We start from the raw sequence: 24686 nt of genomic DNA, 5'->3' as shown, positions 1-24686 counted from the left end.
TAAGCCATCTACACTACTCCTGGAGACATCTCAACACCTTCTATGGTCGGTAGAGCCTATGAGGTTGTGTCTAAGTTGACCTGTCCCACAGGCTGGGGTCAGCCTGCTGATGGCAAGTAGCTGCTGCAGGCAGAAACCCCACTCCTCTGGAGCTGGTTCCAGCAAGAATGAGCCTCAGGTACCTACACTGAGCACATCCAGATCCACTCACTAGTACTGTCCTTCTAGATTCCAGACTTAACAGAGTATTTTAATTTCAAATGCTGTGGAATATTTTGTTTCCATCAAAGTTAGCTTTTCAAAGATTAGCAGCTTACATTTTAAAAGAGACTTAAGTTACTTTTATGATTACCAAAGCTATTATTTAAAAGCTTACAATTACATTCCAAATATAAGCAGTTATAGTTCAGTTACCAGTTGGAAGAAAATTCAAGAAAAATCAATAGACCTGGGAGTCCATGATCACGGCCACGCTGTAAATTTAATGATGCTAAATCAAGTGAACCATTATTGGACAACACAAACAGTTTTTCTGTTAATTCCTCATTCAGCAGTTGATCTTGCACCTGCAGTTTTGCTGAATGTGCTAGAAGACCCCTTAGTAAAGGATCCAAGCCTCCTTTAAACACAAAAATAATATAATGTTACAGCATATATATAAACCATTATAACTTTCTTAACAAATGTGAATGCATGCATGTTTCTATGCTTTTTAAACGTTGGCCACATAGGCTTTTACATTCAAACGCATGCAAAAATCTCCTTCAGGTTGAAATAGAAGTAATAGTGCTATGAAAAGTCTCCATCTTCTTCTTCAGGTGTAAGAAAATTTGCAACCTGATAATACATTCATCCACAAAAAAAGATATGAAATATCTTCATCATTGATCATCAATCATCAGTCTATTGTCAATCTACCAGACTGGTTTAGTCTGGAGAGTAACTTTTGTCTGATTCAGACAACTATTTAACTCAGAATAATCGTTCCAGTTCATGTTAGTGCTCTGGAACCTGTTCAACAACTTAAATCAGTGATGCAATTAAATAAATGTTCCTATTCCTAATTCAAGATAAGTAACTTTGAAAAAAGTTACAATATTCTGGAAAAAACCCAAACAGTTTAAATAAAACCATACCTTCTTTAATGAGCCTCCAAGGACTAAAGAAAACTTGATGCAAATGAAGATTTGGGAGTTCTGGATCATCTAAATACTGTGCATTCAATCGCCTTACTATTGGTTGGATAGTTGCATGACCAAAACGAAAAGCAGCTGTTGAAAATATGTTAGAAACTGTAGGATTCATTGTGGGATCATAACCTGTATAAAGGCCAATATACAGATTAAAAGCATCTGGACCAATGATTTTGGGAATGTAATCTCTTAAAGTAATAATCTGAAAGAAAAGAAAAAGAAACATTTATCTTTCAACATTTTTATAGACAAATAGTAATGATTCCCAGGTGCTAAATGCCTTTTTCTTCACTTGTCTATGCCCAAGCATTTGGCATGACTAAGAGCAGTATTAGCTGGTAAACAATATTGGTCTTATTTTTGCAGTAAGGAGACAAATGACTGGAGAGAATCGGTGGCACAGCTCAGTGCAGTGCAACAGTCAGGCCCCTGTTAGCTCCTACCATAAATGCTAGACCAAAGCCTCCTGAGCAGAGATTACCAGTGTTGCTCACTTACAATCCACGGGGGTAATCCATCTCACAGGCAGTGTGCTGAGATTTAAAGCCTTGATTGTGATGGTATAAATGATAATGCCCTTAAAAATGGCAATGAAAGCATGAATTATTATAAAATCTTTCAAGAATGGTTGTTGATATGAACAGATTCTATTTTCAGACATATATTTGTGACACAAATCCTCTTTACTAAATATTTGAAATGACCAGGCTTTAAAATAAGGGATTCTACCAGAATCCCTTGGTAGACATTTTATGCTAAACTCAAGCCAATTTATAGACTCCTAAAAACACACTTCAAAAATGAAAATGCTGATGAAAATCTTCTGTCAAATGCCTTTATAATGTAATAGTGTTAGAGTTGCATGAAAAAAGCATATGAGTAATCATGACAAAAAAAAAAAGGGGGGGGAAAACAATCTAATGTACCAAATAAAATGAAAGTGCATTATAGGTTAAAGATTACACTGAACTCAATAAAGCATAATCGGATGAATATGAAGCATAATGAACTCAATAAAATACCTTATAGATTCAATATACTGTGCAATAAAATATACAGACAAATGTACTTTGAACTTGATATAGTGCATATTGAAAAGCTAGTTGGTATAAAATGACTTTATGAAAAACTTGTATCTTTATTTTAGGCACGGCACAGAGACAAGCAAACCTCTCCAGTATTTGCTCACTTTTCTCAGAAGGCAGAGGTGACAACCTCTTTATGTTTTCAGGTTAGGTCATGCAGTGAACAAAATATTTGAAAGACAATAGGTTAGAATTCCTTTACAGCTCCTTTAATACAGCATAGGAAGAAAATAAAATAATTGCTAGAAATTAATACTGACAGTGTCATTTGAGAAGTTAACCTTTTGCTACATTCACAAAGGTTTTGCAAGACAACAGTTCTTTCTAATTTTAGATTTAGAGTTAGTTTTTACAAGCAAAGACTTTAAATAGGACTAGGTTAGCCATGGACAAAAACATCCTGATGTGACTGTAATTTTTTGGCTCATTGTAACTGAAATCCCAGGCTAAGCTGCTCATAAAGGCCAGATTCCCTGAAGCAAAGGGCAATTCAGATTTTTCATTTGCTCCAGAGGCAAGATCTTCATTTCTTGTTTCCTTGGTGAGGGAAGAGGGGTTGCCGTTTCAAGACATGAAAATTAAAAGGCTAAGGGTAAAAAGGGGGTCTTATGCCTGCCTTGAGGTAGGAGAGGCATGTGTTTGATGGAAACTTCCAATGGCTAAATGAGGCTCCATCAAGTGGAGGTGATTTTTAAACAAAACAGACTAAGAAGAAGTTACTAATACAGCAAAAGATGATACTGCCAGAAAGACTCTGGAGTCTGACAGAGAACCACACCTAAAGTAGCATCCAGTATTTGTGTGGTCTCTGAATGTACCTTGCCTGAATTTGTCTCTGTGAAGTCAAGAAGAGGCTCACTGCAAGTTCTTATAACTGACACATATATAAGTTTTAAAGAAGGTGTAAACAGCTGACAAACATCAAAATTATTTTTTTTTAAATTCTTTTGCATACATTCCCTGCTCTGAGAGAATGATTTGAAAGGTTTATTTCCTTTTGTATTTGGCATAAGGAAGCATAATACCTTCTTTCAATACAGTGTTCCTTCAACAACTGAGATTCTTCTGTGGCAACAAAGGAACGTGCTTGTCTAAAAATACGTCAATAAAATCAGAGCCAGAAAGGGACTATATGGAAAAGAAATTGCAAACAAGTACAATGAACTACCATTTAGTACTTACTTTGAGTCTATTTATGAATAATAAGTTAACTTTCAGATGTTTGCAGCAGCATAAGGGATTTATGTGGATATAATGAGTCTGAACCTGCAAGGTACTGGTTGGTCTCAACTTCTTGTGACATTTATGAGATTAGTGGTAATCCAGGCTCCTCTGAGGATACATTCAGCATCTCATAGCATCAACTCCAAGCTCTACAGAAGCCTCATGAAGAAATTAATTTTAATTAATAATGTCAATATTTCTACTGTCTCACGGCAGTCATTGCTTCAATGATATAATTCAGTGAAAAATGATGACAAATGGGCACTGTCTTTTAAACAGAAGCCCATATGCTTAATGTTTAAAAGACTTTAGTAGTCTGTATGACCAGATAGTAACAGAGCAATTAAGGGTATTTAGATGTTATTCATTTAGTCATATCAGAGAAAACAGAATTCTGATTTCCTAGAAATTCAACCAATTATTTGGTAAGTATCCAGACAGAAACAGAATCTTAGTGATTACAAGACTGTCAGAAAAGGCTTTGTACAGATTTTACATGATATCATGAATCACATGTGCACTGTTTATAGAAAAAGTAACTGAATCCTGACCCGCAAACACAATAATACTCCAAGTTAAACAGGCTGTTAGCGTGAAAGGCAATATCCCTCTCATTCAGAAGGCAGAATTACAACAGGAGTTCCCAAGTGTCCTTATGAACTCAGTGAGCATCCTGGCTGGGTTTGCCTCCAGGCTGGGCCACCTCCGGCAGAAGTCAGCCATACATTAGATATTTGGAAACAGGTTACATAATTTCAGATTATTTTTGAGAATTTTTTGTTCATGTTAAAAGTTATTTCAAATTAGGTGCAAAAGATACAGAAATTCATGTTACTTCTCATAAGGTTCAGCAGACTTTCCTTACCAAAACCCCTCCAGTATTTTCCAAAGTAGGTGTGAATGGGGCACAATGGATGTAAAAGGAAAATAAAAAAAAGGCTGTAAGAAAGAATATAAAAATATGTGAACTATCGTAAGAACAAGGCCAAAAGTGCAACTTGTCTTTGCCATTGGCCAGAAGTAACTGCAAAGGAATAGTATCTCACTGAGACAGTGAAGAGCCAATTAAATGAAGCTCCTGCACTTGGGAAAGATTGCAGAAACAGTAGAGAACAACTAAACATAGTAATGATGTGTAATTCATTAAAGTGTTATGCACAGTTGGTTTGAAGTTCTCACTGTAAATATTAAAGGATTTACAGATGATATTGAAGTCTTAAACTTTTATGTAAAGGGTGATTGTATGAGAGTTCAATTTTTAATAAAAAATGAACACATTATTATAGTTCTGTTAGTAGTCTGAACTATGCTCTTTATAAACATGAGTTATGACAGTGTGCAACACATATTCTTTTATAGTATCTATTATTTATCTATTATTTATCCTTTATAATTTCATAGAGTTTAAGCTCTGAGAGGAGTTATCTAATCATCTCATTTCACAAATAAGTTTCACCCAAATTAGCCATGTTGAAACCAATAACTGTAGTTAAGTTAAAGTAAAAGTCAGCCTCAGAAGACACCCACTTTCAACCCACGCCTCGGATCATGGCAGAGAAGTAGGGATGCAAGATGCTCAGAGAACACAAGCAGATGTAGAAGGAAGTGAAAAAAACACCTATGTACACATTGAAAACTAAAGGCAGTTGTCAGCTACAATTGGGATCAACTGGCACTAACACCATTAATTCAGAGATGGTTCTCTGATACTGTAATAAATCAAAGAGAATTTGATTCAGATTGATCTGCAAAACTCCTGCTTCACTCTGACTAGTGCTGCATCATCCGGCTTTCACAGTCCAAACGGCACATCAGGGGAAACAGTCTCTGGAAGGAACAGCATGTGTGCATGCAATTTCGTCCTGCAAACCACGTATGTATGAAATAGTAATATTAAGACTGTAGCAGTTGCATAATTGAGCATTTTTTCCTGTTTTGTCTACACTTTTTGTTTAAAGGAAAACAAATGTAAACTATTTTCTTTCAAATAGCTTAAAAGGAGGAATCCTAATTCTCCTTATCCTGTTTTCTCAGGTCAAAACAGGAATAAGCAAAACAAGCACACAGGTTCATTTCAGTTAGTAAATGTCAATGAAAAAACATCTTTTTGCACAAAACACGAGGTAAATCAGGGTATGTATTTTTACCACTGCATACTGCAGTATCAAGACTTTAGAGTTAAGCAGGTGTCATTCCCGTAAAATACGAGGGGAGAGTTAACCACTGTTGTGGCTTATATAAACTACTTATCAGTGAAACATGTCTACAATGCAACCAAAAAAATCTGTTTTGTCCAGATATTAACAGGCGATTGTTACGTTTGGTAACTTTGTCAAGTTTCTGTTATTAAATGCTTGTCACTAGAGATACTTACGGTGCCAAAAAAGCATCCAGGAGGAAAAATATGGTCTAGAGAGATATTTTTTTCATTCTCCTTATTCTAGAACAAGGGAAGGCTTTTTGTTCAATTCTCTATCGTTACACATCCACAGGCAAAAATTATGCTTGAAAGTATTCACTCCAAAAAGAGAGAATTTTAGAAATGTGTAGCAACCGAAACAAAATTTTAGAGTGGAAATCTCAAGGTAACTTCAACTAGAGCTGTCATTAGTGTGCTGGTTAGGATACCACATTAATAGAGCTACTCCAATTATCTCTCTTGAATGAATGTCTCTATACCAGCTAGATATAACTCAAACACATTTCTAATGAGCCATAGGCAAATCTCATTAGTCTGTGATACTGGCAGAGATAATGAGTAGCCCAGATTCATGCAGTGTATTGCCTTGTACAAAGTGTTTTCTTTCAGACCATAATGTTAGTGGACGTAAATCAGAAGTGTATCAATGCACGAAGGCCTACTTTTGGATTTGCATTTTTCTTCTAACAAGCATTAACCACCATTCTGTTATTTTAATGCAAACAGGACATTTACAGCAGAGGAGCTGGCATGGTTAATGTAAACAAAATATATATACAAAAAAAAAGTGAAACTTTTCAAAAGGACTGACTAAATACAATTAAATAAAGTATGTTACTCTTCTGAAGTTATCTGGCTTTAAGTGCAAATAACTACACACCGGAGAATGCAGGTGGCTTCTTAAAGGAAACATTCTGTGTATTCTGCTGACTAAAAATTGTGGCAGAAGAAAGGAAAAGTGTTTTATCAGAATAGTGAAATTTTCCTCCCTCCTTCCCCAATTTATCTTCAAAAAAGTCTCCTTTTGGTACTAAAAAAATCTGTTTGTAAGAATCAGAAAGCATAGGAAAGTCCCCTAGCCTTCAGTTTATTCTGGTCCTGATATTGCTTATCCAGTATTATGGATTATAATGGACAGACTGAATTGCTGGGTCTTAGGTTGTCTGATTAAAGGTGAATCTCCACAAACGCAAAGGCCCTGGTAAGGCTTGGAGGAACAACATCAGACAGAGCAACCTGAGTAACCAAATTATTGAAAAGGGGCTCACAGGATCCCCCGTTCCCCGAGGCCACCAAAGAGCGTGGCCAGACCCCAAGCTCAGGTGTGAAACCTGCCAAGATGAGCCAATGAAAGAAACTGTCCCTGAAACATCATGCAAGCTAAAGGGGTGGTTGTCTGCACGGGTAGGAGTCATTGTGGGGTCCAGAGAGGACATGACTTGGGGGGACTGTGTAAGAAGAACTTCATTTACAGTGTTTTAAGGGATTGTGGGAATGTGTGAAACACTATGGGGTGCTCAGGGAAAGGACTAAAGGTGGGGAAAGGGAGGGGTCAAGGTGGACTGGGAAGGAACAAGCATGGGAAAATAGAGGGAAAAGGAGATAAAAGGGGTTGTCTGAGTGTGAAGAGTTAACTGATCAGTGTTCTTGTCTGACTGAGCCCTGTGCTTGATCTCTGCAGTTTAAGCTATATTCTTCTGAAATCCTATTTCCAACTACCCCCTTTGTGGGTGTCGTCTCTATTCTGAGTGTGCATGTGCGATCACTAGTGAGTTTCCAGCCAGACCAGAGATGATGAGCAGCATAAGAAACTTGAGGACCTGCAAAGAGAGTGAGTGGGACTCTGAGACTCAGGGGCTTGTGGGTCCAGGCATCAGGACCCAGACCAGCTCTGGGGCCAGCCACTGTGCAAGGCTGTCCAGGAGAGCTCCACATTATCTGTGTGTGTACTTCACTAGTGGGCTTCAATCCTGAGCATGGGTCAGGCCATCCATGCCATTCACGTTTGTGTGAGTGCTAGCAAAGGTGCTGCTTTTCATATGTGCTGGTTGGCGTGGCCTGCTCGGTGTGTGTGTGTGTGTCCACACTGAATACCAGAATTGTGAGGAAGAAAAGAATTTAAAGCCTGCATAGCTATTTCAAGAGGGAAAAAAAAAAAGAAAAAAAAGAAAAAAAAAGAAAAAAAGAAAGAAAAAGGAAAATGCTGTAGAAATAGATTTTCCTGTTCTCAGGTCTAATGTAAACATTCTTATGGACTCTTTTCTTATGTATTTTCCCGTATTTATTTCTCCTGCTATCTCTTATCAAGAGTAGGCCTTGAAGTTTATGCATTAATGCTTCATTGAGAACTTCACAAGCATTTTTACACAGGGAAGTTATTAATTTACATGATACCTATGAGAAAGTAAGCAATTTGAACACTATGTAAATACAGAGACATTACTTTGTAATGGTTTCCTTTACCAAAAAAACTACGAAGAAATGCATCTGAAAAGGCCACTTCAATAGACAAAATAGACACCAGAGAAGCCCGTAGAAAGATATAGCAGAGTAGAAACTGCTATGAAAATCAGAGCACTGAGGGGTCTGGACAAACTAAGGACCAGGACATTGCATTCAGGAAAGCGGAAAACAGAACAAACTTTAAACATGCCAAATTTGAAGCGCAGAAATAAGTGGCAAAGAAAAGGTAACATGATCTCAAAAGCCACTCACAGGAACATATTTGAAGTTTTTTGATCAATTCTGTTCTAAGATATTCAGTGCAACGTGTAGATAAGCAAGTAAGCAGCCAACCTGATGCAGAGCACCGACAATTTTTCGTGCTTCTTGGTAGACTGTCTCAGCGCTCCAGTGGCCGTTGATGTTTTTGAGGGCTCTGGCCAGGCGGTTGTGCTCTCTCAGCCACAGCGTGTGCATAGCTGCCAGAGACGTGACCTCACTGGATCGGCTGTCCCCAGCCATAAAGCATTCAATCCTCTCACCTTCACTTGCATTCGAGTCTTGTGCACAAGGTGATGGCATCTGGTCTGTAAAAGGCAGATATTCCCGATGGTTATCATAATATTTAACATTTACTCTAAGAAGGCCTTCTTCGCTTGTTAAATTCCTCAGTTTGTTTTCAGTGGCAGGGGTACTGCCATAGACTGTAGAAGCATCAAGGAAAGAAGTTAAGCCATTGATCTGTTGTCTTGGATTTAGCGTTGATAGATTTCCAAAGAGAATACCATGATCACCAGTGCCACATGCAGGAGATGAGCGGTAGAAGGGCAGGCAATCCATCCCTGCCAATAATGTATCATTGGTGGTCACCTGCATAAAAAAAAAAAAAAAAAAGGGTATTTTCTGAGGTGAACATAACAGCTGTGGATGTTGAATTAAGGCTTGTGTGAATATGTCCATCCTCTATCTCAGTTTTCAGTTGTTTAGATCTCATCTACTGGAGCGACATATTCTAAACCTGTAGAGATTGTTTTCCTTCAGATTTAAGCAAAGAGATGATTCAACCCTTTTTAAGCAAAGACAGAAATAAAACCCAAAACCTTTACCCTGTCATAAGAGCAAGCTCCTGATGTAACCCCTTTTGCATAAATCTACACCTAAATTAGCCTGGCTTCACAATCATAATTCATCATGAAATATATCACAGTGAAGACGTGAACATCTGGTCAAATTATGTTCTACTGAATACCAAGTGAAACAGCAGATTTACATGTATACATAAAAATGTAATGAAGAGTTTCAATGTCTGCAGCAGCATGTTGTAAATGCTTTGTTTCAATACTTAATTCTAATCCAGTTTCCTGACTAAAAAAAGTATATTTAATTATTCATTCTGCTTTCTGCCAGTCCCTCACAATCCTTCTCCCACATTATTTTACAGCAACAGGTGTCTTACAAGTATTAAATTCTGACTATCTTTATAAAAAGCAAAGGCTGCACCTAGCCTTTGCTAAATGAAAGACTTCCCAGTCCTTCATCGGTTTGACCCACGCACAGTCAAGAGACTGAGGTCAAATGGTGATCCAGCATTTGTGTGCTAGTCAGCATGGATATAGTCTGAACTAGCCTGTCGCTCGGTCAGCTATTCCAAATATAGGTAAAGGGCGTGAGGGAGATGCGGGAATTATCAAATGAGATCTTGGGCTATAGGAAAGAGTATTAGGAGAGAATACAGCCCAAACCAGACAGCTAGAAGTTTTGTCATAGGAGAGCACTGAAAATGATACGTGAATAATTTAACAGATGTGGGGATGACAGCAGAGATGTTGGAGGAGGAGAGAAAGGAAGAGGGAGAAAGGTTTTATTTGCATTGTAGGATATCCAAAAGGAAAGCTCAGAACATCAAGTCTCCTTCAAAGAACAGAGTTCACCACTAAAACAAAAACTGCTATGTTTCAAAATTACTAAAAACTGTGTTGTCTAATGCAGATTTGACTTTACCAACTCTCTTTTTCTGAAAAGCACATTATTTCCAATTTCTAACAGTACTGCATTGTGCACCAACAATGAGCCATAACAGCCTGTCAGTTCCAAGAGTTTAAAAAAGATTAACCTCAATTAAAAATGTTATAACAATCATGTAGTATGGGTTTCAGGGAATATAAATCTAGAGTTTCTTATCAATTGATCAACAAGAAGTAGGTACAGATAACACTTACTAAAGCTGCTGAAATATCCCAGAAAAAAAAAATCTTCAAAAATTTAACTAAGAGAAAATAAATGTTTTGTACAGACACGTGACCTAACCCTTCTTATTTGTATTTTATCTGTTTGCTTTTCATTTTTCAAAACTCTTTGGCATAAGACAGTGAATACTGCAGATGTTATATAAAATGATGTAATTTCTTCTTCATTCTTCTAATAATATAGAGATCGGTCTGTGAAGATAGAATAGTCATTAAATTGGGGTTAAATGTAACAAGGCAACTTTGGAATGGAATTCGAGAGCTTCATATAATAACATCGTTACCTTATTTATTACACCAAGTAAAATTTTCTTACTACTGAGAACTCATGTCAATAGGGATTGATATCAATAAAGTATTTAAGATAAGAAAGGGTTTCATTTGTTTTTCAAGTTTTGTTCGGTAAAGAAATTCTACCAATATTTCTTTACTACCTAGGTTTTAGCAAAACAAAATAGGTTATTTTTGAAGGAAATATGCAATTTCTTTTCCTTTTTCTTTCTTTCACTGACTGCTGAAATCAGTAATTTCTCTGCCTTGGCTTTTCTATTTAGTATTTGTCTCTATTATTAAGTCTCTTGCTATTACTGTGGCTTCTTTTTCCCTTCAGCTGGTAATGTAAGCAAGAAGCTCATCTCATACTACAAATACCTGAACATGGCAGCCACAGCATTGTATGTTTGAGTGCCTCCTGCTTCTAGTTATCAGGAAAGCCTGGAAGAATTCAGGTATCACTGGGAAAAAACGTATGAGCTTCCTTGAAGTTGTTAAACAGTGAGGCTCACAACAAAGCGTATCAACAGTGACTGAAGTTCTTACTGAATAATCTTTAGTTAACTGTCTCTGCAATTTCAATTCAAATTGTTCTGTGCCCCAGTGGAGAAAAACAGCAGTAATGAACATTAAGGGGCTGGCAGAACTGCGTAACGCAGTCCTTTCCTTTTTCATAGGGTAAGTAGTGTGCAGCCAGCAGCTGAATCTGGAAATGAGAGGTTCCCTACGTTATTATTCAAATGACATAAAAAATAATCTGAGGAAAAAAAAAAAAAAAGACCCTTGTCTGCTGAAATGGGTACTGAATGACATTTTTCTCCAAAACTAATGAAGAATATCCATATCAATTTTTTCTCTGCCTTGCATAATTCTAGAGGAAAAAAACTCACAACAAAACCCTCTCTGGCCACAATAGTTTTCCTAGTATAGCTGCATGTTGATTTAAACTGTTATTATATATGCATGGTCAAACCTGTTTATACTGAAGTTCTTTTATGTGTAGGAAAATGAAAAGCACTAATTGTTTCAGTGTACTACAATGTCTAAACTGTTATTTCAGTTAAAGAAAAGTCTTTCTTACTGTGAATTTGTTCTGTGGGAAACGACCTTGTAAAAGGATTTTTGCTGCAGACTTAAAAGAAAAGCTAGCTTAGGGTCTGTGAAAGTTTGCCAATAAGGAAAACAGGAATGTTTATTTGTAGACATGAAACTTGGAGAAGAGTCAACGACTCCATCTGACAGTGAGCTGCCAGCTCTGAAACACAGAAAAAAAAAGGCAGAGGCTCACTTTGCTGTTGTTGAGCGCACGCAGACTGATCCATTTGTAGCTGAGACAGTAAGCTGTCATGTTACATGTCACCTTTTGCAAATCACCTCACTTTTCTGTGGCTCCGTTTCTTTTCCACCTTTTTGTATCTGAACTAACTGTCTGAAAGCTTTTCAGGATTGTATCTTACCATGTGTATGTGTCGTGTCTAGCTTATTGTCAGTAATGTAATTAATACTGAGTAAAGTCAGTAGCTCTCCTATGAAAGTCTTGCTAACGCCTCATTATGTCTCAGTCCTAACCTGAAATAATCATCTGAGGAATGACAGGTTATCTCCGCAACCCTATTCCATGTGTCAGGCTGCTCTTAAAAGAAGTATAAACTAAAGCTAGTGATTTTTTCACTATTTTTTTTTCACATTATGGGATTCTGAAAAGATACAGAAAAAGAATGTTCAGGCTCTGCCAGAAGCTACAGGCTCGATGTGAGAATCACTGGGTGAAATTCCATAGCCTTTATTATGAAAATGTCCAGAACAGAAAATCATAATGGTTCCTGCTAACCTATCAATCATTTACCTGCACTTGTTATTAATATTAATGCACCACTGCAGCTTTCAATCCTTCATTGAACTGCACTGACTCAGAACGTTTTCCAGACAGCTTCCCTAACCTGCAGATTCAGGAGCTTCCTCTCCCTGGTGAAACCCCCAGAGGGGACGTGCAGCTGTAAGCACGGTTGTCCTTTTCCGTGGGTGGATTCTCCCTTGGGTGCCGCTGTTCTAGGAACACAGCAAGACTGCAAACTGCAGCCTCTATCTTTACGTTGTTGGATGATATGCTATTGATTTCACTGTCTTTGGAAACCAGCCACAGTTTCTTCATACACAAAATGAATGTATAAAACTAACTGTGAGAGTTTTCCAGATATTTAATAGGTGGAGATTAGTTTTAATTAAGATTTCAGGAAGAAGATCAGTTCTAGGGGGTAATAGCATTTTGTTTCAGTGTTCAAAAAATAGTTCCTCTGGTCACACCAATAACTACAACCCCCTTCCTTTTTTTTTTTTCTTTTTTTTTAAATACAGTGTCTTTTCTTTGCCTTTGACAAAAACAGTCACAAAATACTAGACATATAATAAAAGCAAAAGAACAACCATCTTCATATCTGTCCCTCTAAGCTGTGAATAACAGAATAATAACAAAATGGAGCTGAAAAATTCATGGGACTGTGATCACGTAATGAATCCACAAGTTGGGAAACTTATCTAATACTTACAGAGTTGTGTCTGAATTTCTTTGTATGTCCCCCCACCATGGCCATTCTGTATCAGGCACTAACTCCCAAGGGTAGCCATGGGTGTGCCTTGACCTCGTTCCCCTGCTAGGCTACACTGCTGAGCAGCAACAGCTCCTAGGCTACATTCAGTGCTAGATTTAGTACATGTACACATAACTTGCCTTCAAGAGCATCCTTGAAACATGCTCTGTGATGAATCTCTTCACAGATCCAAGACAGAAATCCAAAATGTGTCCCTTGTTTAGAGCACTGAAGGATGCCCTTGTGGGTCTATGCCATGCTAATCTGTGCAGCTTCTTTCTCTCTGCACCGTAATGCCGCTACCACATGAATAATGTTGGCCTTGGAGTCCTTTTTCGAAGATCTCTTAAATTGCCTCTTTTTTAAGCAGATGGGATTTCTAGGCTTGAACTAATCAGGTTTCAGTGATGAGATTTCTATGGTCCCTGTGATCCACATTTGATTCAAGTTATGGGCAACAGTATGAGTCTCTTCTCAATTTAAAAATCTATTTAGTAATAAAATAATGTGGGGTTTTTGCACTTAAACATCAATACTAATTGTGCTGTTTCAAAGAATGTGTCACAAACACAAAACATAAGCTTTTGAAGACTTTTGCCGTTTTATATCTACAGCAAACTGACTTTTTTAAAATGGGAGTCAATACATAGCTATATTGTGTCATATGGTGGAGATGCACTCCACCTCCTTCATCACATCATGTGAAGCACTGCTGGTCAGGGACTGGACTTCTGCCCTAGCCTCTCCTGATAAGACTCTGGGAATGGGAACATTTCTAAGGCTGTTACTTAACAGCATAAACAGAATAAATAATTTCTTGCCCCAGATGGAAATTTGAGACATAGTAAACTAGAGATTTTTGTCAGAACTATGGAAGACTCATTGTAATTAGGGCTGTTGTGCCTAAACCAGGTTAGCCAGTCACTCGGTGTCCTGAGTATGTGATTCTTTAAGAAGTTTGTGCTCTTTCTGAATGCTCTCAAGCTATGCTTGCGAACTTTCAAAAGTCCTTATCTCCTGGGTGGGAGAGACTGGATTTACCTGCCTATGGTAAAATTGCAGGCAGTCATTAATTTCACTTAGCCGTCCCTGTGTTTTAGATTCTCTCACCAAATGGAAGATGAGCCATCTTTCAACACAGGACCTGATTCAGTTCCCATTACAGTTAGCTGAATATTTTCCTTTATGTTTAATGGAAGTGGACTGAGGCACTTAAGGCAAAAGGAGACTGGCATGGTTATCAATTACAGTTTGTTGAGGGGAAAAGAGTTTTCTATTCTGATGGAACTTATTCCCTGCATTGGTTTCAGTGCATAGAGAAGCTGGTCAGTAATCAAGCTCCGACCCTAAGGAAAGTAATTTAGGTTGCTCTGGATAGAGATGGGGTCACCAGTCCAAGGGCTGTAATGGGCATGGGGCTCTCCTGTAGCATGAGATGGACAGGCTGCGCTTTGAGAAACAAAAAAGTGGTTTGACTTTGCTACTTAATTTTTTGAGTGAAAGAATGATGATACTTTTAAATTAATCAGACAAGAATACAGGATCCTATTTTTATACCAATTTATGTTTCTTCTAACCCTCTAACAAGCTTTGCATTCATATTTCCCATCTACTCAAAGCAAAGAGGTGATGCATGTAAGTTTCAGCAACTCCTTGAAGATCATTTTATACTACATTGAAAAGATAGCTCTCTTCAAAAGTTTGCATTAGCTGCCGGAAATATCTTTGCTTTCACTGAGTAAAGTTAAGATCCTTTCACTTTATCTGGCTGGCAATTTAAAAACAGAATTATTTATGATTACTTCCCTATTTTTCCCAATGCAACTCAAAACCTTGAAGCATGAGAACAATAACATTGGCAGGGACTAGTAAGGTTTCTCTGCAACATAAACCTGAGAGGTAGAAAAATTTGATATTTGTACTAAGTACCTTAGCTATAGTTTGTTATCTCTACAAAACAATTTAAATATCTACTTGTTTCATTTAATAGTTGCATTGGGTTTCAATTTTTCTGTCACTGTCTGCTCTAATATTTCTGGATGATCTATCAATTTGCTTTATAATTGTTTCAGTGTATGTGTATCACTAATGTGTTTTACTTTATTCACCTGTTTAGAGCCTGGAATTTCTCTTGAAGAAATTAATATAGAATCTTACCTTTATTGGAAAACATGGATTTTGTTTTTCACATGTCATCTGGCACTCCATTCCATTTAGGAAGGTGGTTCTACTTGTGCTCTGGGGTGTGAATGCAATGTCATGGTCTATGTACTGTCCCCATACCATAATAATATCAGAATACAGGTTGTCTTCAGTAACAGCCTCATTAGACGCATGAATAATTTTTCTTGTCACTTCATGAACCTAGGAAGAGAACTAATTTACCTTGAGTGCCAAGTAGTATTTACTTCTCACAAAATGATAAAACACTAAAAAGTAGGGGGGACAGTGATAAAAGCTATCTTTTTTCCCCCCCTTGGAATACTTTGTATTGTAGAGTACTTTTAAAGGTTTGCCTAAAAACAAAACCAAAAAAACCCCAACAACAACAAAAAACCCAACCTCTGACAGACTCTTATTTCTGTTCAGGAGCTAAGATACCGGTGCGACAGGCAGATTCAAAGATGTTTCAGCCAAGTTTTTCTATATGTTTGCCAAATGAGAAGTGTATCTTTGATCTGTTCCTTTCCAGAGAATTTTGAAAACCACACGTTTCTTTTAGACTGTCTAAAAGTTTTCTTTCTATTTATTCTGTTTTCTGCTCCTTTAACAAATGGATTCTGTTTGCTGGGCAACCTCAAATCACTGTGGATACACAGAGGCTCTGGGCTGCTTTGTACATAAATGGAGCAGCTTATGCAGCCCAGAAGACAAACTAGGTTGCAAATACACGGTAGCTGAAAACTCTGCTTCATTTTCCCAGGCAGGGAGAAGCCAAAGCGTATTTCTGAGGCAATTCTGTGAAAGCTGCATAGAGATACAGATACTCTGAGGGGGAACACATGGAGATATCTATGCTACATGTCCAGCCCATACTAAAAACCAAGCGAAACCATCAGAGCAAAATCAGCAGTCAGTTTGTGAGGATTAGGGTATCGTTATTGTGCGCAGATTCCTCCCTCATGCTGCAAAATACTCCCTCACATACAGCAGCTGTCTTAGAAGTCAAGCAATTGAAAGGGCAGCACATAGAGTCACAGAGTCTGTAATAAATATAAGGGCTATATAATGAATGTGTAAGGCAGGTGCAGTTAAATAGAATTGGTAAGGACAAGAAGCAACATGAGACTTGTTAGGAACATCAGGCTTTATATTGGAATAGTCAGGAGCAGAGATACATAGAGCTCATCAGGAATACAAGTCTTTATATCAGTATTTTAATAGCTTTGGTGGCCACAAAGCACAAACGTTTTTTCTTGCAGTTAGTAAGATTTTCTTATCACTGTTAACTTGCACAGCTACTCTGTGTTCTAATATTGCTTTATAGTAATCCTCACACTTATCTCTCACCTTCACATTATTTGCATGTTGCTTTTTAAAGGATATAGTTGGATAGCTAAAAGTACAAAAAAAGACAATTATGTAAATGAGGAAAAACATCTCTGGCACTAGTTTTATCCTATCTTACTTCAAAATAAAGCAGAGAACCTTACTGATGGTCAGATATGATCGGATGTGGTGCAGTCATGTAGTTTTGTTTTAGTGTGTTTTACTTCACAAGCATGTACCCTAATGAATCTAGAAAAAGGCAGTTTATACCACCTACTGGAAATTTACCTGTGTAAATGTCAGGTTTTCATCTTTAAGCGCTAAATTGTGCAGCTTAGAGACAATGTTATTTAATTAATAACATGAGTTGCAGGTGACATTAACACTAAATTCTCTTGCTCATCCTTATTAAACATACGGTGGTTAAAATAACAAGACTTTGAGTCCATTAAAAGTCAGGTTTCAAAGCAATGATGACAAACCAGAAATAGTAAATCCAGCCCAAATCATTGCACACTGCACTGGGGAATTTTTCACCCAGTCCTCAATGCAAGTATTTTTTTTTTCAAACTTCCCTCTATAGCAGCTCTGCTATTTTTTAAGTACATGAGCTGCTAAAATCCATAAATATTGCAATGCCTTCTTAGCTCAGTAACTTGGGCTAGGTAAAAAATGAAGTTATGATTTGGCAGTAATACTTGTTCAGTTAACGTACACTAACCTAGGAGAAATGGCATACATGCGTACACACATATGCATGCTAGCACGTCTATGTGCTTTATATTTATTTAGTTAACACCCAACCCTGTTTTCCCCTCCTCCTTCCCTGAATAGAGGCACCATTATTGAAACAAAGAATCATACAATTACTGGAAAGTCTAGGCGGGAAGGAAACTCTGGAGATCACATGGTGCAGCTTTCCATTGAAAGCAGGGATTAGGTTATTCAGAGCCCTGTCAAGTCAGGTCTTGGGTACCTCCTACGACGGATATTCCAGCAGTTGTCTGGGAAGCCTATTCCAACATTTAATTTTTCTCACAACAAATTATTTCTCTTGTGTCAAGACAAAATTTCCCCTGGAGCAACTTGTGACCATTGCCTCTTGCCATGTCAGTATGCATCCTTGTGAAGACCTCCCTCTTCTCTATAACGGCCTTTTCAGCATGGGAGGGCTGCGATTAGGTCGACCCTGCACCGCCTTTTGTCTAGGCTGAGCAATCATCACTCCGAGTCTGCTGGCTGCCCGACGTCTGGTGCAAGCCAGGCCAGGCATGGGGCTGGCTCACACCCTGCCTGCTCTCCACCGCAGTCCTTTTTGGCAGAGCTGCCCCCCAAGGCAGTCAGTGCCCCCCTACACGGATCCATGGGCTTACCCCAGCCCTGGTGCAGCAGACCTCTCACTATTGCGCTGACTGAACTTATGCTTTAGCAAAGCTAGTGGCTCCTTAACTGAGCTCAACAGATTCTTTTGCTATTTGATTTACTGATGCAAATGGAGGTCTGTGGTGGCAGGTGTGGTTATAGCCCAGTGTAAGTGTTTCATGTGATCTCGTGGTGCATTTTCTAACCAAGGGTAGCTGGACTCCGTTGTATCGGATGCTGGGATCCCATCCTCGAGGTTGGCTGAGTCCATCTTCATAGGATGGTGGAAGCCACCTAGCCAAGGCTGTGTTGGATGCTCCCCATCTAGGATGTTCCCTGGGAAAAGAAAAAAACAAAAACAAAAAACCTAACAACAACAGCAGCAAACCCCAAAAAATCCTGCACCTCTGAATATATTCTGAATATAAAGCATTTATATATTTTATAATATATTTTAATATATTTATATTTTGAATATAAAATAAATATAAAATAATATAAAATAATCATCAGCCACAGAGCAATATTCCATTGCAATAAGATGTTCATGTAACAATCTTTGAAAAGGCATCAAATACTGGTCTTCATGTATGCCAACATCAGTTTGACTCGAAAGGAAAATAAAGAAAAATTAAATTACTAATGAAATACTACTATCTTACTTATCTTTATAATGTAAGTTGGTTACCTTTTGACATCTTTGAAATACTTGCCCCAATGGTGATTTCCTGATAGTGTCGTCTTCCCCATAAAGTCAGATATACTCTTAAGTGCCTTTGCTGGCATCTTTTAAAAGATATTTAGAGCAATAGCTAGGAAATCAAGATTTAGGAAAATATAAAAAAGCCATAGAATAAAGGTAAAGAAAGCTTAAAAGAAAAATGGATACTAGTCATACAGAAGTAATCATTTATCAAGACCCAAGGAGAAAGGACTGAGGAAAGGGGAACAATGGCTGAAGTTGCTGAATACAGTGGCAACGCTCCCTCTGGTTGCATCTATACTAATTACTTGGGTACAGCTTTGGGAGGGCCTATGCACAGGCCCAAGCACTGGCATGCATTTAACTATGCTTTTAAGTGGCTAACGCTAACTGCAGTGTGTTTTTGGCTCACGCCAACTAGCATTTCTCTGAATGACACCTGTCTGGACACACCTTGGGATTAGTGCATGCCAGTTTGCCATCCTGCAGCCAGCCTGCTTGGAAGAGGGAAGGGGAGTAAAAAAGTTTAGACAAAAGTCTAAGAGTAAAAGGGTGATAAGAGTCAGGTCATACTTGATTTGAGGGCCAGGAAACAATTCCTGGTGATTGCTATTTATTAGTATAGTCATTGAGTCTTGGGCTTGACCCACTTAATTTTCCTTCTGTCATGAACATTTCTAATACATTTTTCCTAAGAGAATATTTTAGCAGGTTTTTTTGTTTGGTTGTTTTTTTTAACATGGCCTGTTCAATATATTTCATAATTGTTAAATATCTATAGACATTAAAAAGAAGAAATAAAATTTTTGCAAGGTACCCAGTTGACCAAAATTGTAAACTAAGCCACAAAGAACCAGAAATATTCCCAGACAGTTAGTAGAACCACACAGTGTTAAAACATACATTTATATGTCTATTGGGACGCTAAAGAGGGAACAATTGTTTTATTAATACTTCATTGATCTCTGGCACACTTAAGTGGCTCAATTTGCCAAGCTATATAGTACAGTAATACACTTAATTATCCACAATAATTCACACTTGAAGGTTGAAGTATGCTTTAATAAAGCATTCAAATTAGTTACAGTTGATTTGCCTTTATTGAAATTGCATAAAATACTGCACATAGTGTAGTGCTATTTCACTCAATTAAAAATAATGAAATGTTAATTTAACTGCTTAACCAGTGATTTTTCTCCTGATTGCTTTTATATTTTAGCAGATCGCTGGAATGCTACTTTAGTAAAACCCTTCTCCCATGCGTTTTTATTATTACATTAAACATGTTAATGTCTTGGAATCTTGCTTGAGTTAAAAAGGTTTTTATCCAGGGCAGTTGAAATAATGAGATTTTGGTTCCATACAGCTTTATAGAGTAGTCAAATTTGATTACTATACATTCTGTTTATGAGAAGTGGGACTTTTCATTCACTTGTGAAATACTGGAATTGCACAGTTTGGATTTTGTTTTGGCTCCCTTAGAAGGAACCTGGAGTTTTAAGATGCAGTTTACTATCCAGATTTATGTCTTTTGACTGTTATTTTAATGTCCTGCCTAGTTTCAGGTAGAAAGAATGAATGCTATATGGCAATTTAATAATTGGATTTTGTCATGTTTTACATTGCTTTGAGCTACCATGGACATAACTTCTGGCAAACATGGAAAACTTCTGAAAAATAAGCCTGCTACTAAACTGAACACTTAGTTTGTATTGAAGTGAAGCAGCTATCCTAAAGGAAACATCTCAATTTCTTCTTATAGTCAGTGGATTCAGTTGGGACTGCTCATTCTTGCCACTAGGTGAGTCATATTCATACCCCTAACCCTGACGGTATTAGAGCTTCAGACTAAGCATCAGGTCCTTACCTGATGAAATGGTTAATGACACAGCAATGAAATAGAAATGCTGCAGATAAAATTCCTCCTAGCTGCCCAAATATTAGGCATACAAAATGTAATCTAGTCATCTAAGCACCTGTCCATCAAGCCAGAGAGACAGACAACTCCTGGGTGCCATCCTGTCATCCCATCCTATCTCTCACTATTAGGAACAGCCAAAGCTGCAGCCTTGCAGTAGACATGTAACTACCTTGGAAAGCTAAGATTAGGTGAGGTTAATTGCACTGTGAGATTCCATTCCTTTAGTACCTGTAATTCCTTCACCTTTGAATCCCTCTCATTGCACTAGACACTAAAAACTACACAGATCAATGCTAGCTAGTTGGGATAAAAAATGGGGGGAAAAAATAGCTATTTGGACATTGTCTCCCTTATTCTTCATTTAAAAATAATGTTGTGAATTTCTTTTGCTTATTATCCACACATATGCCTTCAGGCAGAAAGAAAAGTAAAGTCTGTTGATATCTGCTACTAGTAAATGTGAATAATGACACTGCTGGCAATGTCTGATGTCATGTTGATATTCTCTATAGAAGGCTATGTTTATGTTATTCTGTTACGCCTTTGTTCTAGGAAGTTCACACTAAAACAAAGTAATCTCAGCGCTGTGGAATAAATACTTTGTAATCAATCTGATTTGTCCCAAATATGTGAACTGATTAAGTAAAACATATGTAAAGAAACTCCATGCTCACTTTTAAATAGATTTATAGATTTTTCTTATAGGTAAACAATTAATTCCACTGTGAATTTTGTTTTTAAATTTCACCCATGAAATCCAGCATTTACTGACCTACAGCACAGCTGCACATTCTTACTGGGTGACTAAAATTACAAATACAACATAGGTCCTGATATATTTTCTGCCTGAAAGTGGCAGCTGTAAAGCAAGGAAAAGTACAGACTGGTACTTCGTTTAATGTTTGAAGTCTTTGAAACTGGCTTACATCGTAAAGTATGTTGTTTACATTATAGTATAATGGGCTTTTTCAGCTGTCGTATTTCAGTAAAGCTTGAGGTATTTCAAGGCGCTCACAAAGGTTTAGACTAAGTTAAGATCTGACTCGCTGGTTTCAAAGTCTTTGTTTTTGTTTTTTTGCTGCCTTGCACCTTTTACAGATGTTTAGAGCAAAGAGCCTAAAATACCACCAAATATAAGTGATGGGTTTAAACACTGATTTGCTGCAAGCATAAAACTATACAAAGTAGAACACAGTGACTACAGACTAACCAGACTCAATGGATCATATTTACCCTACCCAGCTTTACAAACCAGATTGAAATGCCTATATACATCCTAGTATTACCAGAGTCACTGAACAGAAAAAGATGTTTTACCTTACCCACAGCAGAGTGTGTTTCTCTCCGCCTCTGGAGAGAAAGACTCCAGCAGCCATGCCTGCAAATTAAGAGCTTCAGCCATGTGCCTATGTTCAGCTGCATGAATCTTGGCCAATGTGTTCAGGCCCTGATGGACTTGTCAGTGCAAATATTATACTAGCTGTTAGTTCAGATTCCAAGCAACTCTGCAAGTGCCTGGGGGAAATTATGGATATCCACATAGTTAGATTTATAACATCGATGTATATCAGGCTGTGTCCTCTCAACAAAGAGTCTATCAGGCGTGTTCCTTGCAAATGACTTGTGATGTAGCAAAGCAGATTAATCTCATAAAAACAGACTGATTGAATAATAAAACTGCAGAATTTTACTGCTGTTCATTCACCACGTTGCAGAGTGCCTTAACCTGGGCAATGTAATGGCCTTCCATTTACAGCTCTGTAGCCCTTCACTTGTAACATTACAGTCTGCCTTTCAGTTTGTGACCTTACACCTACGTATCTAAAAGCTGCTGAGTATAAATACCGTTTACCCTTGTACTCAAAAGGGCTCTCATTCTAAGTTTTACACCCTCATTGCATTGGAGAATTCTGAAAATACAGTTACATCTGTTAGGTTGGGTTTTGCAGGAAAAAATTGCCACATGTATTAGGTAACAAACAGATAATAGCAGTAAATAATAGTCATTCAGATAGCCAATAACTATATATTTATATAAATAGATATATAAAAATAAATGTATCACCCAGAATTTTTAGATGCATGCTTGCTAAATGTTAAGGTTGTGGGAAAATACAAAAATGAGAATCTATTTGATTTTCTTATTGCTCGTCATGAAGTAATTATATTTTCCTGCTCAATATCATTTTATCCAATTCAATCAAAAATGAATGCTGGGTTAGAATTCAGTCTGTTTAATTTATATAGAAAAAGGCATCTAGTGAATCAAACTTCCCTAACTTTAAAGTTCCTTACATAATCTTTGAAGCTTTCATAGGGAGAGCCTGTCTGCAAAAATTAGTGTACCAAAGTTTAGATGAAGAGGTTCTTCCCCTGGGAGCTTTCAGAGGCACCTCATTTAGAGACACTTTGACACCAAAGTTAACTGATTGAGGTTACCCCCCCAGTTTTTCTAGGAAAAAGTAAACATAGCTTCTTGAGTTTAAAGAACAAGAAAGAAGGATTTTTCAGGGCACAATTCTTATCATACATACCTGTTATTGCAGGCACCAGTGATGAGTCGATATTTATTAGCTAAGCAATTGTTTGGACATTTTGGTGGCAACATATAAGGCAAACATCCAGAAATATTAGCAATCACAGTGAGCAGGTCAGCTGGTAAAAGATCTGAAAGGAAGAACCCAAACAAGCAGTTTGCTTTATCGCTATATAGCTGCTATAGGAGAAAAGGCATTATTGTCAGCTACAACTACAGCATCCCCTCTCTTCTTCCTAGGAAAGAGCACTCAGTGAGAAGTGCTGCAGGAGGCAGTCTTGGGGACTTAAAGGAGATAGAAGGTGAAAGGGAAGAGCTGGTTTTATTATCTGATGTGTAGAGAATGAGAAGGAAGTAGTCCAGCCATAGCTGAGAACTGAGGCTGACCTGCTCCTTTTTCTCCTCCTTTAACCTGCTCTCTGCTTCCTTCTTTCCATTGTAGTCACATTGCTTGGCTGGTCCCTGTGCTTACAACAAAGGTGTAAAAAATGCCATTCAAGAAAAGAAGTATATACGAAGGAAGAAAAATGTGGGACTGGAAAGATGCAGAAATTTAAAGACACTACAGCTGACTATATAATTAAGTGTGGAGTGGAAGAGGCTCAGAATTATTAGCTGGAATTTGGAAGCTAGGTAAAACCAGGGAGCTGTATACCAGTAGACAGCATGTTATTAATATCTTTGTAATATGATCCCAGATGGGTCTCCCAGTGAGCATTCTGCTGATGAGGGACAAAGTCACGTTGTGTAAGGTCCAGAGAGCTGGCACCCTCTCTCATCCACGCATGTATGTAAACACACGTATGGCCGGTTGGAGGTAGAGGTACACATGAAAGAGGAGCAATATCCTTCCTGAACTCAGAGAAGTCTTGCCATTCAAACTGACTGTAACCATCACATGCTGAAAGAAAATGGTAGAGGCAGCATCTAACTCTTGCCCTTGTCTCCCCCACTGGCTACCGCAGGTCACGCAGTCCCACCAACTATCCGTTCTGCCCATCCAACTCTGAACTAAGCTGCTTTAGTCCATTAATCAAGCCAAAAAAGTAAGCCAGAAAAACAAACAAAAAAAGCTTCAAGAGCCAAATCAGCTCAAAAAATGTTCTGCTGAGCAGCTAGAACCTGTGCAAGGTAGGGGTGAGAACAAAGAGAGAATGAGCTGTTAGACTGGCTACGTAACCTTGTCAATAATGACAGAAGTACTAGCTACTCATGCCAAATTTGTGGATACAGCTGTATTTCCATGTTAGTTCAGGTTTAAAGTTATACTCAGAGCCCAGTTCTCCAGTCACCTGTGCTGCCTAGGTATTGACTCACATGTTTTCTTTAAAGTCAATTTAGTTCTTTAATTCACATAAAACTACTCTTTGTCATGGCACTTAGACTGTATAGCGTCTATTCATCTTCCATTAAAGTTGTTTCAG

The 24686-nt window shown here is 37.8% G+C and overlaps 1 protein-coding gene across 1 annotated transcript in view; it reads right to left on the bottom strand.

Annotated features, from left to right (window-relative positions):
- The window catches only part of TPO (thyroid peroxidase), a 44305-nt gene that overhangs the window by 9253 nt on the left and 10366 nt on the right, over positions 1-24686 (bottom strand). Inside the window, 6 exon segments of the mRNA XM_050894540.1 lie at positions 449-619; positions 1137-1395; positions 8499-9014; positions 15409-15615; positions 18309-18438; positions 23261-23393. Of these exon segments, the coding sequence (XP_050750497.1) occupies positions 449-619; positions 1137-1395; positions 8499-9014; positions 15409-15615; positions 18309-18438; positions 23261-23393 (1416 nt within the window).

Source organism: Gymnogyps californianus, chromosome 3, assembly GCF_018139145.2.
Source record: "Gymnogyps californianus isolate 813 chromosome 3, ASM1813914v2, whole genome shotgun sequence".
NCBI lineage: Eukaryota > Metazoa > Chordata > Aves > Accipitriformes > Cathartidae > Gymnogyps > Gymnogyps californianus.
This window is presented reverse-complemented; position numbering and strand designations above follow the sequence as displayed.